General features: G+C 37.5%; 1 protein-coding gene across 7 annotated transcripts in view; it reads right to left on the reverse strand.

The window, feature by feature from the left end:
- The window catches only part of LOC132156022 (ryanodine receptor 1-like), a 113963-nt gene that overhangs the window by 38602 nt on the left and 58817 nt on the right, over positions 1-16544 (reverse strand). For all 7 annotated transcript variants that reach the window (XM_059564829.1, XM_059564827.1, XM_059564825.1 and 4 more), the window contains 22 exons: positions 15139-15274; positions 14871-15054; positions 14640-14751; positions 14345-14465; positions 14044-14213; positions 13721-13941; positions 13542-13632; positions 13318-13458; positions 13074-13237; positions 12629-12707; positions 12449-12538; positions 12211-12351; positions 12050-12127; positions 11881-11956; positions 11649-11772; positions 8979-9094; positions 8802-8869; positions 8538-8659; positions 8123-8172; positions 7620-7680; positions 7388-7514; positions 7177-7285 (listed from right to left, as the gene is read on the reverse strand). In XM_059564829.1, the coding sequence (XP_059420812.1) occupies positions 7177-7285; positions 7388-7514; positions 7620-7680; positions 8123-8172; positions 8538-8659; positions 8802-8869; positions 8979-9094; positions 11649-11772; positions 11881-11956; positions 12050-12127; positions 12211-12351; positions 12449-12538; positions 12629-12707; positions 13074-13237; positions 13318-13458; positions 13542-13632; positions 13721-13941; positions 14044-14213; positions 14345-14465; positions 14640-14751; positions 14871-15054; positions 15139-15274 (2581 nt within the window). The remainder of the gene's footprint in view (positions 1-7176; positions 7286-7387; positions 7515-7619; positions 7681-8122; positions 8173-8537; positions 8660-8801; positions 8870-8978; positions 9095-11648; positions 11773-11880; positions 11957-12049; positions 12128-12210; positions 12352-12448; positions 12539-12628; positions 12708-13073; positions 13238-13317; positions 13459-13541; positions 13633-13720; positions 13942-14043; positions 14214-14344; positions 14466-14639; positions 14752-14870; positions 15055-15138; positions 15275-16544) is intronic.

Consider the following 16544-nt stretch of genomic DNA (forward strand, 5'->3'; position numbering starts at 1 on the left):
CCCGCTGACTGCTATGGTAGAGCTTGAAAGATCAAAGACAATTTTTTTATATAATTCCAACTGGATTCGTCTGAAAGAAGAAAGTCATATACACCTAGGATGCCTCTGGGGTTAGTAAATCGCAGTCTAATTTTCATTTTTGGGTGAACTAACCCTTTAATTCTCCATTCAGCTAGGATCTTCTTCAATTTCCCCTTCAACTTCAGTCAGAAATCTTGGTGTAGCCTTTGATGACCATCTGACCTTCAAAGACCACATTGCAAATACTGCTTGACCTTGCAGGTTTGCATTGCACAACATCAGAAAGATCAGGCCTTTACTAAAGGAGCATTCTGCACAACTTCTTGTCCAGGTCCTTTTCATTTCTAGGCTGGACTACGGCAATGCTCTTCTGGCTGGACTTCCATCAAGAACAACCAAACCTCTAGAAATGATTCAGAATGCAGTGGTATTCAATTAACCCAAAAGAGTCCATGTTACACCTCTCTTTATCTCCTTGCACTGGCTACCGGTTGCGACTCGCAACAAGTTCAAGACATTAATGCTTGTATATAAAACAGCCACAGGCTCAGCACCCGCCTACTGTACTTCCACTCACTATTATAAATCTACATCCCTCCAGAAGTCTGAGATCCGCTAGTGAGCAACACCTCGTGCGACCATCACAGAGAGGCTCAAAATCACTTTCCAGAGCATTCTCATTCAACATTCCTGGATGGTGGAATGATCTTCCCACCCCTATCCAGCTGAATCCCTGACAATTTTCACGCGACAGCTGAAAACTCATCTCTTTCAAAACTACTTGGCTTCATCATAAAAAAACAAAACAAAACAAAAAATGATTCCTTTGTTTATTCCTTATTTTCCTAGCTTTTTCTTGTACTTATTTGAACAATGTCTAAAACTTGGAATTATAAGCAGTTCCTGTGTTTGTTTAACTCTTTAAGAATAATCGATTATGTATCCCCTAGCCATTTTCACTTTTGCTATTTTACAGTCAGTGAAGGAAACTGAACTGAAACTCAGTTGGTAGAGATAGCAAAATATGCAAAGCCTTTTCAATTGAATTCTTCCCAAATTAATTATTACCAAAGAGTATAGAAGCCCAAAAGGTGAAACTCTGTTTTGTTATGGGTAACAGTCTGTAGATGGCGCTGCGGAGGCGCAGCCGCCATTATGGATTGAAAACTGCTGAAATCGTTAGCGCCAGTTTGAGTGTAGAGGTTTTGCTATTCGTTTTTAGAAATCTATACAAAACTTGAACTGGCAAGTAGCTGGCTAGCAAGTAGCTGGCTAGCAAGTAGCTGGCTAGTAGTACACTAGTTTCCGAAAGATGGTCAGAGTTCTTTTTTTTCATGTGTGCATTTGCTAGATTATACACCTTTTTGACTAATTCTTCTTCCATTCTATGTCAATGCCTCTTTTCTCACAAAAAGAAAAAAAATACAAACAAACTTCTCATACACAAATGCACACACAATAGATGGTGGTGTCTGATTAATTACTGAGATCTTATGGCACCATTTCCATTTTAGTACTGTTTATAGTTCATGTGTGCACTTGCTAGATTGCACATCTTTTTCTGTACCTTTCCGCCTGTAATAGGACATTCACAGATTGTTTTTGTTCTTGCCATTGAAACGTTCACTGTGTGCACTTTCACTGAAGATGTTGAAAAACAAGTTGTTAATATTTTTGTGATATTCTTTTTAAATGCTTTAGAAATGCTCATTTATAATTTTATTTATTTATTTATTTATTTTTCCAAATCATATATATGGTGATGGTGATGTTCACTAATGTCAAAATCAACATTTGAATAAATCTTATTACTGTGTGTCTGCCTATATATATATTATTTCATGAAGTTCTGTTATTCATATAACAAGGAAAATGCATAATAGAACATAAATATTGATAGATTAAAGGTTTGCAATAATTTTATAATTGTATCTTTGCAAACCGTAAGTGGTAGGTTAATGAAGCCGATTCGGAGGGGGACATACCCTTACAAAAAAGTGCTATAGGAATCTTATATTATATAGGAATCAAAATATTATAGTAATCTTATAGGAATACTAGGCCTATAGTAATCTGGGACATACTAAAGAAGTACGATCAGACTACTATAGAAATAATATAGCAGCTTTAAAATATTATAGAGATATTACAGAACATCACAGAAGTATGTTATGTTCTCTAATACCTCTATAATATCCTAGAGCCGCTATAGTATTTCTATAGTAGTCTTATAGTACTTCCATAGTAATATTTTGTCCCAAAATACTATTTTCCTAAGGGTAATTAGGCCATGCATAACCAACACATAGACTTATTTTTTCTGTCATTTAACGTTGGTCATCCTCATTAATGTATTTTAAATTGTTTTCATATTTAGATATGACGGCCAGAAAAAATTAAGTTCTGTTAAGTTTTTGTTATGTTAAGTTTTTCAGTGCCATTGACTCCCATTATTTCTCAGCGTTATTTAAAGAGATGGATTCTCATGCTGAACATGGCCAAAGTTTAAAAAAATAATTTAGAAGAATGACAGAGAATTTCTGTGCAGAAAATCTTACTTCCAGGATGGTACAAGTTTCGGCTGGTTTTTTTCGATCATGGATCTAATGATGTAGACAATGGTGGAACTCCTTATATGAGCATTTCTCTCTGAAAAGCGCGCCCGGGCACACGTTGACCAGAGGAGAGAGAGACCGCACACATCAACGTGCTTCATCGGGAAATCATCAGCAGCGCTGCATAAGATTTGTTCGAGAATGTCTCCAAATAAGTGTGTTTTTGGATGTGAGGGAAAGTTAACCGTATTCAGCTTCCCAAAGAACCCAGCGTTACATGAACAGTGGATGCAGTTTGTTTTTCCAGGCCAGCAACGGAGTTTATCAAGTGCGTTTGTGTGTTCTCGTCATTTGAGTGACGAATGTTTTATAAACAAGGCCCAGGTCGACGCTGGATTTGTACATCATTTGCTATTAAAACATGGAGCGGTGATAAAAGACCCCATTCATGTAAGTACAATTGCATCAGATTTCTGTCTTTTGTTGGAAATCAGCACATAAGTGAATATATGTTAATGGAAACAACATGAAACATCAGTATTATAGCTCCGGCCATGGCACGCCTCCAGGAGCTCGGCTTTTTCCAGAGAGAATCGGAAAGCTGTATTTTTCTTTTATAATTATGATAAAACTAAAGACTTTTTGGATATAGAGACACTAGACACTATAGAGACTGTGTCTGTTCCCCGAACTAGAAAATACAAAAAACGTCCAAACCAAGTTAAGATTAACAATTTAATTGAGGTTCAACAAATAAAAAACAGAAGCAATATGGATAAACAAATGATAAAGCTTGGCTTATTGAATATCAGATCCCTTTCTACGAAAACACTTTTTGTAAATAATATGATCACTGATCATAATATAGATGTACTCTGTTTGACAGAAACCTGGCTAAAACCTGATGATTACATTATTTTAAATGAGTCCACCCCCCAAGATTACTGTTATAAACATGAGCCACGTCTAAAAGGCAAAGGTGGAGGTCTTGCTTCAATTTATAACAACGTTTTCAGGATTTCTCAGAGGGCAGGCTTCAAGTATAACTCATTTGAAGTAATGGTACTTCATATAACATTATCCAAAGAAACAAATGTTAATGATAAATCCCCTGTTATGTTTGTACTGGCTACTGTATACAGGCCACCAGGGCACCATACAGACTTTATTAAAGAGTTTGGTGATTTTACATCCGAGTTAGTTCTGGCTACAGATAAAGTTTTAATAGTTGGTGATTTTAATATCCATGTTGATAATGAAAACGATGCATTGGGATCAGCATTTATAGACATTCTGAACTCTATTGGTGTGAGACAACACGTTTCAGGACCTACTCATTGTCGAAATCATACTCTAGATTTAATACTGTCACATGGAATTGATGTTGATGGTGTTGAAATTATTCAGCCAAGTGATGATATCTCAGATCATTATTTAGTTCTTTGCAAAATTCATATAGCCAAAATTGTAAATTCTACTTCTTGTTACAAGTATGGAAGAACCATCACTTCTACCACAAAAGACTGCTTTTTAAGTTATCTTCCTGATGTATCCAAATTCCTTAGCATATCCAAAACCTCAGAACAACTTGATGATGTAACAGAAACTATGGACTCTCTCTTTTCTAGCATTTTAAATAAAGTTGCTCCTTTACGCTTAAGGAAGGTTAAGGAAAACAGTTTGACACCATGGTATAATGAGCATACTCGCACCCTAAAGAGAGCAGCCCGAAAAATAGAGCGCAGCTGGAGGAAAACAAAACTAGAGGTATTTCGTATTGCTTGGCGGGAAAGTAACATATCCTACAGAAAAGCATTAAAAACTGCTAGATCCGATTACTTTTCTTCTCTTTTAGAAGAAAACAAACATAACCCCAGGTATTTATTCAATACAGTGGCTAAATTAACGAAAAATAAAGCCTCAACAAGTGTTGACATTTCCCAACACCACAGCAGTAATGACTTTATGAACTACTTTACTTCTAAAATCAATACTATTAGAGATAAAATTGCAACCATTCAGCCGTCAGCTACAGTATCACATCAGACAGTGCACTATAGATCCCCTGAGGAACAGTTCCACTCATTCTCTACTATAGGAGAGGAAGAATTGTATAAACTTGTTAAATCATCTAAACCAACAACATGTATGTTAGACCCTATACCATCTAAGCTCCTGAAAGAGGTGCTTCCAGAGGTCATAGATCCTCTTCTGACTATTATTAATTCCTCATTGTCATTAGGACATGTCCCCAAAACCTTCAAACTGGCTGTTATTAAGCCTCTCATCAAAAAACCACAACTTGACCCCAAAGAACTAGTTAATTATAGACCAATCTCAAATCTCCCTTTTCTGTCCAAGATACTAGAAAAGGTGGTATCCACACAATTATATTCCTTCTTAGAGAAAAATGGTATATGTGAGGATTTCCAGTCAGGATTTAGACCGTATCATAGTACTGAGACTGCTCTTCTTAGAGTTACAAATGATCTGCTCTTATCATCTGATCGTGGGTGTATCTCTCTATTAGTTTTATTGGATCTTAGTGCTGCGTTTGACACAATTGACCACAACATTCTTTTGCATAGACTTGAATACTTTGTTGGCATCAGTGGAAGTGCATTAGCATGGTTTAAATCGTACTTATATGACCGCCATCAGTTCGTAGCAGTGAATGAAGATGTATCCTATCGATCACAAGTGCACTATGGAGTACCTCAAGGCTCAGTACTAGGGCCGCTACTCTTCACGCTTTATATGTTACCCTTGGGAGATATCATCAGGAAACATGGTGTTAGCTTTCACTGTTATGCTGATGATACTCAGCTCTATATTTCTTCGCAGCCCGGTGAAACACACCAATTTGAAAAACTAATGGATTGCATAGTCGATATAAAAAACTGGATGACGAGTAATTTCTTACTGCTAAATTCTGAAAAAACAGAGGTGTTAATTATAGGACCTAAAAACTCTGCTTGTAATAACCTGGAACACTGTCTAAGACTTGATGGTTGCTCTGTCAATTCTTCATCATCAGTTAGGAACCTAGGTGTGCTACTTGATCGCAATCTTTCCTTAGAAAGCCACGTTTCTAGCATTTGTAAAACTGCATTTTTCCATCTCAAAAATATATCTAAATTACGGCCTATGCTCTCAATGTCAAATGCAGAAATGTTAATCCATGCATTTATGACCTCAAGGTTAGATTATTGTAATGCTTTATTGGGTGGTTGTTCTGCACGCTTAGTAAACAAACTACAGCTAGTCCAAAATGCAGCAGCAAGAGTTCTTACTAGAACCAGGAAGTATGACCATATTAGCCCGGTCCTGTCAACACTGCACTGGCTCCCTATCAAGCATCGCATAGATTTTAAAATATTGCTTATTACTTATAAAGCCCTGAATGGTTTAGCACCTAAGTATTTGAATGAGCTCCTTTTACATTATAATCCTCTACGTCCGCTACGTTCTCAAAACTCGGGCAATTTGATAATACCTAGAATATCAAAATCAACTGCAGGCGGCAGATCCTTTTCCTATTTGGCGCCCAAACTCTGGAATAACCTACCTAACATTGTTCGGGAGGCAGACACACTCTTGCAGTTTAAATCTAGATTAAAGACCCATCTCTTTAACCTGGCATACACATAACATACTAATATGCTTTTATTATCCAAATCCGTTAAAGGATTTTTAGGCTGCATTAATTAGGTAAACCGGAGCCGGAAACACTTCCCATAACAACCTATGTACTTGCTACATCATTAGAAGAATGGCATCTACGCTAATATTTGTCTGTTTCTCTCTTGTTCCGAGGTCACCGTGGCCACCAGATCCAGTCTGTGTCCAGATCAGAGGGTCACTGCAGTCACCCGGATCCAGTACGTATCCAGACCAGATGGTGGATCAGCACCTAGAAAGGACCTCTACATCCCTGAAAGACAGCGGAGACCAGGACAACTAGAGCCCCAGATACAGATCCCCTGTAAAGACCTTGTCTCAGAGGAGCACCAGGACAAGACCACAGGAAACAGATGATTCTTCTGCACAATCTGACTTTGCTGCAGCCTGGAATTGAACTACTGGTTTCGTCTGGTCAGAGGAGAACTGGCCCCCCAACTGAGCCTGGTTTCTCCCAAGGTTTTTTTCTCCATTCTGTCACCGATGGAGTTTCGGTTCCTTGCCGCTGTCGCCTCTGTCTTGCTTAGTTGGGGACACTTCATCTACAGCGATATCGTTGACTTGATTGCAAATAAATGCACAGACACTATTTAACTGAACAGAGATGACATAACTGAATCCAATGATGAACTGCCTTTAACTCTCATTTTTGCATTATTGACACTGTTTTCCTAATGAATGTTGTTCAGTTGCTTTGACGCAATGTATTTTGTTTAAAGCGCTATATAAATAAAGGTGACATTGACATTGACATATATGAAGGATGCAGTACTACTCTATAGGTACTCAAGATTAACATGAGATTAGGTAAAAACTGTGTTTTGTTATGTTATGTAGCCTTTAAGTAAATCAACACAGCTATGAAGGTAAAATTTAGGCAAGTTAAATGACTCTGTTGAAACCTATGAAAATAACTCACACATGACATCATCTCCAAACTGGTGCTGGGCGATGTGGTCGAACAGTGAGGTGAGCACTGGCAGAAGAGCAGTGGTAGTGTAGCTTATGTTCTGAGATACACCTTTCACCTGTTACAAAGACAGAGAGAGGCAGGGAAAAGGGCTCAATTTAGCAGTTTTGGCAAAGAACAAATTTACATCTCGGAGAACAGGGCTATATTTACAACTGACCTGGTTTTTGGTAGACACTTTCCCCAATTTCAGGTTCTCAACCATCTTCTCAATATCATCGGCAGCACTCTCAAAGAAAGAGCGTAGACCAGCCTTCACAATCTCAGGCCCAGATTTCATCACAGTTCTGGAAGAAAAAGAAAAGACAAAATAAATCAATTTAATTCATAAACATAAATTGAGGATGTAAACATTATTAAAACACTGGGAATCATGTGGTCAACACACATACCTGGCGTCCAGTGAGTGGGAAAGAATATGAAGACAGTTGACCAGTGCTGATGCATCAGTGCCTGCACACACAAACATTCAAAGCATGACAAAGGACTTTTATTTTCACCTACAATTAACTTACATGTGGACTGAGGATACTATGCTAAAATATATGACACAGATATAGCATGAAGTGATAGAGTTAAAGCAAAAGCAGATATTCTTCTGAAATACAGTATTCCTATTATAATGATTCTGACTATACTGTAGGACTACAGTGCCAACAAACGGTGCACCAACTTAAGCAAAGCACAGCAAATCATTAGAAAAGCACCCATAGGAAGAAAGAAAGAAAGAAAGAAAGAAAGAAAGAAAAGAAAGAGAAAAACCAAAGAGAGCTTAGAGCAAATAAGTGGAACTATTGGGAATGTATATACTGATTATGTGAAACATTACAGAAAAAGGGGATGATGCAATGGAAAAATGAAAATGTGCTATCGGGTTATCATGCAGGATTCTTACCAAAGAGGGAAACCCTGTGTCTCACCAGACCGGCCAACTTACAGAAGATACTGAGATAGAAGATACATAGACAGAAACAGAAGAAGAAAAGAGGGGTGGAGGTTTGGGAAAGAGGAAATGGCATGAAGAGGAATAAAAGGGGTGAGGTTAAGGTGATGGAAAAGTAGGAGCAAATAATGTGATCCATAAAAGATAAATGTAACAAAAAGGATGAGGGAACCCATGGGAAAATACTCCAGGAAGGGGCAGAGAAAAAACCACAGGCAAGAAGAAGTGTGAGGAGCAGAGAGGATGTGACAGGTCGCAACATCAAAACTAACTGATATCATTTAAAATGTTAAAAATGAAAATCTTTAAGGTATATAAATAAAATCTGACTAGGTTACCACAGAGTAATGAAGCTCTGTATAATTACCTTGCAATCATCTCCTTCTCCTTGTTGGAGGCATGACCACCACTGCCCAAGACTTTAGCAGGTGTGGACAGGAAATACAGGCAGTGATTCTTAAAGTACTGGTTTACCAATGGAAGCAGAATCTACATGAAGAGAATATAAAGAGGAAGAGCAAAGTTTGAGAGGCTGTGATTTGTAGGATGGAAGGTCTGTATCTCTCCCAACTAAATCCCTCTGAGCTGTTTTATTCCGCATGCACTCATATTCTAGTCAAAGGTGTCTCACCTTGGCAAAGAATTTAATCTCCTGTTCGTGAGGGGACTTCTCAACTCTTCCACTGCTCACAACAGCCTCTGGAGTAACAAATAGACAGAACAGTAAAAAAATACAACTTCAAATGCAAACTAACATCTACAGGTCTTTGGATCTTAGAAATGTATCTATGGATCTATGAATGCAAACCAAGATGAGCAATAAACTCCTGCGCAATCTCCATCCACTTCAACAGCTTCTGTAGGAACCCATAAGCGAAACGCTTCTCAATAGAGGAAATCTCCTGTTCCATGTCCTTCAAACCTCTGGAGAAGAAAAACAGTGAGAAAGAGAGAAAACAAAACAAGGACAAAACACATTTAGTTCACCTTATTAAATCTCTTCATATGCTTTAAAATCTGTATGACATGCTTTAAAAAATAATGCATGATTGTTATGACATCATTTAAGTATATACAGTGGAGGTCAAAATTAGAGAACAATCTATAAATACTAGATTAAAAAAAAATACTGTTAATCTTCATGACTCAAATTTTGAAGGAATATTAGCTGTAGGTATGCCACTGATCCACTAACATTTGACAAAATAACCAAGGCATTTCAACAAAAACTTTCATTTTGTGGAAATCAGTGATCAAAAGTAGAGAACAGTAACCACTATAGCATAAAATAAGATTACAAATAATCTTTGTCAAACTGTGCTGGTGTGATCTTGGTCCACTCTTCATTCACTCTTTACCATAGTTCGGTAACTGTAGTGGGTTTCTTGGCCATAACTTTGTCACCAAGGATTTTCCAGAGATTTTCAATCGGGTTTAGATCAGGACTCTAGCCTGGTCATTTTAATATTTCAATGCTTTCATCTTCAAGGAACTGCTTTATACATTTTGCAGTGTGACGGGGGCAAAATTGCAGGCAGATTGGGAGATGCTTGCAGGGAAGTATCTACATTTTGCTGAAGGAGGTTGTGATAAACAATTGTATTCACTTGCCATATTTCTGTATAAGAGGCTCAATTCCTGCTCCACAAACCAAGCCACTTCCTCCTCCATCTTTCACTGACTTCTAGTCTAGACTTTTGATTATTTGATGAGAGTCTTCATCAATGCAGAGGGTGCTTTAAGTTTGACTTCTCTTAAACGTGCTGAGACAGATACTTACCCCGGTCACCACTGAACTGGTGAGCAATTCCAGCTGCAGTGCTGAACCGATTGCCCATTGAGAGTCTCTGCATCCTGTCTCGTCATGCATCTGACTTATGTGGACAACCAGCCTTTGTGGGGGACTTGAATGTATCAGTGTAACTGAAAACCTGCTATACTCGAGAAATTACAGATTTGGAATGACAAACTTCTCCTGCGATGGCTAAAAGGGTCATCCCTTTGGCCTTCACCTGGACAACCTCCTGTTGCAGGATGTCAGTCACCTTAGACTGGCCCGCCATCTTGGAATCTCATTGAAATTTGGAGGAATGTTGTCACTTAAATAGGGTTTGTCATATAATTAAGGAAATTAGAGTTATTTTTCAAATCATTTAAGTTTTTATACTGTGCTTCAGAATACAATTAATGAAAATATTATGAAATATGCTTAAAAAATGCCCTTCTACTACCCTACACTTCAAATAGGACTAAGCAGTTACCCTAAAATTTTGGAAATTGTATGTTGTTCTCTAGTTTTAATTTCCACTATATATATAATTTATTAAAGGGGTCATATGATGCGATTTAAATTTTTCCTTTCTCTTTGGAGTGTTACAAGCTCATGGTGCATATAGAGTAAAGTTGCAAAGACTAAAGTCTCAAATCCAAAGAGATATTCTTTATAAAAGTTAAGACTCATCCACACCCCCTAAAATGTCTTGTTTTAAAACGCCCCCACATCTCTATTTCATTATGTGGAAAAATTTGCATATTGCCACCCAAATGTTCATGCAAAAAGAAGAAAGTGTGGCTTTTATTCTCACTGTTGCTGCCGTCACCATGTCATGGAGTCACTGTGTATTCCGTTGTAAAAGCGAAAATACTTTTAACATAAATGTTTGGCCTTCCAAAAGAGTTACACAACTAGAAATCAGTGGTTAAGTTCTATTTCAACACTGTTCCAGAACCGTTCAACCCAAATAATCAAATGTGTGCTGTGCATTTTATGGAGGATGAGGACTGTTTCCTGAACCAGTAGCCTGCAATGCATCTGTGGCACAATGGCTGTTTCTATAAAGATGGGCACTTCAAACGTTGCAAAGACAGGCTGGCACTTCTGACTCCCAGCTTGTAAGTATGTTATTATATTTAAATAATTTGCCAATGATGATGATGTAGAGTAGGCTTGTTTGTTGTTTCTCAGATCACAAATGCAGACACGGTTTTAAAACTACGCAGCACAATAAGCAACGCAACGCGTAAAAAGACAGTAAGTTATATATATATATATAATACATATATATATATTATAATCAGTAATTACGTCCCAAATGCCTTATTTGTAATGTTTTTTTATTGGTTTTGTCTCGGATCTTCTTAGTGAACCAGCAAAACCAGTTCACCAAATCAAACTGAAACGGTTCACGTCTCCAGTACGCACTAATCCACAAATTACTTAAGTTATTCGGTTTATAAATGTGCCTTACACTCCCTCTGATGCAAAATAAACCAATATCCCAAATTATTTAGTTACTCCTAACAGAACATTGTAAATTGCATGACAGTTTCCATTTTTTTTCTGTATTTGTTGCTCTTAACTTTCACCTAAAGAACCTAAAGAACTTCAACTACTGCCAAAGAACAGCAACAAGAATTGGTAATTTTAGACCTTAGTCACTTTAACATAATTTCTTGTTGTACAGCATCAGTTGGGTACCTGGTGACAGCATATCCATTAGACTGGAGGAATTTGAGTAGGTCTTGGGCTTTCTCTCTGTCTCTTGCCTTCTCTTTGGCCGTCAATGTATCATATGGTACCAACAAAGGATGGGTGCCACCACCTATGAACACAAAAAACACGAAAAACTAGAAGACAGTCCACGGGTTTGTATTCTGAACATTATTTTGTGTAGTCAAGATGATACACTGAATAAAATAATCAGCTATACCCTTGGATTGCAGCTCCACCTTTTTCTTGCGGCCCCAAGTGTTATGGTAATTCTCAGCAAGCTGTTCTGCCATGGACTGAACAGAGGGTAACATGGGAAGTGAATCAATCACAAGGGTTTTTGAATAACAAAGTTATAGTTTTATACTGAATTAATATAAATAATATACCTGTAGTTCTCTGGACAAGGCCATGCCTGTCAGGTCCACTGGCTGGGGAGAGTATCCTTGGCTGGGATCATAGGTGGCCTGCAGGAGATGAACATATATGTTTGGATATTAGGCTCACACAACATGATATTTTCATCTTCTTTGTACCATCTCTCTATTACCTGAGCAGTCTGTGAGATCTTCCTGGTGGCCTTCACTTCAATTTTCACAGTTTCTCCTTCTCTGGCTTTCTCCAGAGTCCATTCCCATGCCAACATGGCCTTGATGGACTCTTTAATGGGCCAGCGATAGATCTCTTTATCCTAGAGAGAGAATTCAAAAGACAGGTTAATCTTGATTCTGGAAAACCAATTGTAACAACCAACTGACAAAGAAGATTCCAAAAAGATCCATTCAGACCTTCTCTGAAAAAGTCTTGTACGGCCGCAGCATGGGGTGAGTTTTGCTGTCCTCATCTAGAACCTCTCCATATGTCCAGTTGTTTTGAATCTGAAAGATGGAAACAAAAGGTTACAAAGCCTATTCCCAGTCCCATAATGCTTTTGGCTTTCACAAATGAGCGTGAATGCTGATACTAACCTTTTCAAAGGCCCATTTATCATGCGTGTGCTCAGCATATTTGTTAATGAAGGCATCGAGTCTTTCAGGAATGATGGTACTGCAATTATAATAATATTACTAATAGTTACTGTTGTTGGTTACCCATTTTCACTAACTATTTAACTAAAGCTTTTGCCCCAATAAAAACTCCTAATTTACAGCATATTAATAGTTAGTAGGGTAGCTGTTAAGTTTAGGTATGGGGTATGATTAAATTGGTCATGCAGAGTAAGGCATTATAGTTGCTTTATACATACCAGTAAACAGCCTATATGCTAGTAATATGCATGCTAATAAGCAAGTAGTAGTACCATAAATCTGTATAAATAAATCTATGTAAACACATTAAAATACACAATGCACATATATAAATGCAAAGATGCAAAATGAATACAGCAATTGAACTAGCTGATCATTTTCTCACTTTGTTGTCTCCACTGGTTTGGGGTCAAAGTTTCCCTCAGCGTCAACAGATGCTTTCTTCTCAGTCACAGATGAATAGCTAGCATCCACATAGTCTGGTGGGATGGCACCCGCAATGGCGCAGATGCAGGGCATGGCGATCTTAAACAGCTCTGCATCAAATTTCTACAGAGATGAATGATGATGTTAAGTCTACACAGACAATTCAGTTGTAATTTGTCTGTTGAGACTAATATTTGTCAAACCTTATGTGCGAGGGACTCAAAGATGCCCCAGAAGAGTTTGCGAGAGAGATGCAATTCTTCCTCTGATGTGATTCCAAAGTTTGCCCATCCATTTGGCAGGCAGTAATACTTCCAGCAGCGCTCATAGTGATTGGTCAACAACTTAATGAAATTAAAGCACAAAACATGAGCACAAGAAACAAAAAAATGCAATGTAACTAATTATATTAACTATACTTGCATACCTTGAGGGGCATCTTGGCATACTCGTTTAAGATTGGCACATCAAACACCAGCCTTCTCAGCAGATGCTGCAACATAGATGGCCGCAAATACCTAAAATACACACATATTACTTGATTAGCAATAACATTTTATGTTTTCATTTCTTCATTTGAGCGCAGACATTACAGAGTGGACTTACTTGACAAGAGACATGAGGCAGTCCTCGATGACGTCCCTCTGGGCTTTGGTAAGGGCACGGCCCCGGGACAGTCTGTAGATGGTGTGCAGCATTGAGTCGATCATGATGGCACGGTGGTCTGAGCCAGCGAACAGTGGGGCACACTTTGTAAGCAGAGGAAGCACAGCTGAGCACAGGTAACGGTTTAGAGCCAGAGCCATCTCTGTGGTGCTGAATGCCACCTAATGGAACATCCCAATTAAGATCAGTGTTTATTTTATGTTATATATTATGAAAAGTAAAGAAGAGCTGATGAAATATGACTGACAATACTAAAATCTTACCGTATCTAGAGAGGCTGCAGCTCTCATATCGGGCAGGAAGCCCACCTCTAGCACATGCAACAGGAAGTCCTGGTTATCTATGCCGTACACTCTGTCCAAGAAAAGCACCATGGAGGCTTTGTGGTCTGGTACGAAACTTGCTGACATTTTTGGCTCAACAATCTGATCATCTATGAAAAGTAGCCAGGTAAAATGAGTGTACAGAAGTTGGATGGAAGTCACTTTCTACCTCAGAGTAAAACAGACAGAAAAAAATAAAGATTCATATAAGAAATGGTCACATGATGACCATCTTGTGTACCTTTGCCAAAGGTGGGGATCTGAACAGAAAGGCTGATGACTCCCACCAGGTCTTCAATGGGTACGAGAGACCTCAAGATGGCTCTGATTCTCAAAGCTTCACCTTTACCTGCTTGGATCAACTGTGGGTAAAATAGAAATAAACTTATTTTTAAATTTTAATATTATTTCTCTATATTTTTACTGTATTTTGATCAAATAAATGCATTATTGGGGAGCATGTGATACTTCTTTAAAAAAATGAAAAATGTTTGTCATGGACTCCACAGGTAAATTATTCAAGTTGTTATACTTACATGCATCTCAGGAGCGCAACGACCCAGCAAGTCAATAAGAGCAGAGTAAAATGACATGATGGCATTTCCAAGATGCAGTCTGTTCTCTTCATGCTGCTCATCCCCTCCAAACCTGAGAATCAGTCACAAGGGGCAAAAAAAGGAATATAGATAACATGATATAATGTCAAATTGTTTAAATAGAAAGCCAAATATTAAATACACAGCAAACATTTACTTCCAAACGCTTACATGAAACGTCTGTCCTTTTTAGGAGTTGGACCATCTCTGGCAGGGTCTTCAGAGATCTTAATGGCTTCTTCGATGGCAGCTAATAGACCTGCACCTCCCTCTCCTCTCAGAGCGGGGCCGAAGCACTCAGGCCGACGAATCAACAGACGAACAACCACATTGGCATTCTCCTCTACGCTCTCACCTGCAGGGGGAGACACAAACACAAAGTATTATTCTGAATGCCCCCAAACAGAGTCAGAAACAGAATTACACGAAATAAACTCACCATTTACAAACACAGCAAAACGCAGGAAGTCCAGATATCTCTCTCCACCACCTGGATTCCATCCTATGTCAGGGTAGCCTTTAGAGAGAAGCATGGGGCACATCCGAAGGCCACATCCAGCCAGATACGTCACCACCTGAGTAGCATAGCAAACCAATGATTTTATTTATTTATTTTTTATTTTTTGCAGTAATACATTATTATGACATTGTTTTAGTGCCACGTTAAATAAATAAAAAAAACAGAGATTACAAGAATAAAGTCGAAATGTTATGAGAATAAATTTGAAATATTTAGAGAATAAAGTTGAAATATTACAAGAATAAAGCCAAAATATTTTGAGAATAAAGTCGAAATATTACGAGAATTATGTTGAAATAATACGAGAATAAAGTCAAAATATTCCTAGAATAATGTCGAAATACTATGAAAATAAAGTTGAAATATTACGAGGATAATGTCAAAATATTACTAGAATAAAGTCGAAATGTTATGAGAATAAATTTGAAATATTTAGAGAATAAAGTTGAAATATTACAAGAATAAAGCCAAAATATTTTGAGAATAAAGTCGAAATATTACGAGAATTATGTTGAAATAATACAAGAATAAAGTCAAAATATTCAGAGAATAATGTCGAAATACTATGAAAATAAAGTTGAAATACTATGAGCATAATGTTGAAATACTATGAGAATAAAGTCGAATGTAGAAATAAAATAGAATAAAGAAAATGTTTTGACAATAAAGATTAAAGTTAAAATATTTTTAGAGTATATTCTGGCCTTTTGCACATGCTAATGTCCAAGATTAGCACTTGGAGATTCCAAAATCTCAGCTTTCAAAATCTGTAACAATATATTACAATAATGTGAGTTTTTCAAGCTGTTTAGTGTGGCATGACAGATCGCTGTATTTGCTTCAGTTAAAGCAGCATGTATTTACAATTACAATAACGAGACATTATTTTCCTTATAAATTAAGCTATAGGCTACTGTTTGTTCATGCTTTCTGATGTTCCTTCACTTTCATATCTTGCTAAACACTTTAAATAAAGAGGAAAGGCACATTTATAATTTGTATTTCCTGATAAAACTGACAGAATTAGAAACCTGAGTTGTGTTATATTAATTATTGTGTTATATTTAAAGCACAAAATTAGTGCGATTACTGGGTGGCTGGCATGCTACAAATAATGAATGGAAGAAGTAAAATACTATTTCCAATCATTAACTGTATTATACCATGAATAAAACAGCTTGTGAATAGGCCTAGTCACTTACATGTTGTAGCCTACAGGCTACCTGAGAAAACAAAACAATATTAACGATTTGGAGCCCACTTCAACTTTTAGAACATTTCACAAATGTTTCACATAAATACATTGATCTGATCACTAAAGAGCT

This window comes from Carassius carassius, chromosome 13 (genome assembly GCF_963082965.1).
Source record: "Carassius carassius chromosome 13, fCarCar2.1, whole genome shotgun sequence".
Classification (NCBI taxonomy): Eukaryota; Metazoa; Chordata; class Actinopteri; order Cypriniformes; family Cyprinidae; genus Carassius; species Carassius carassius.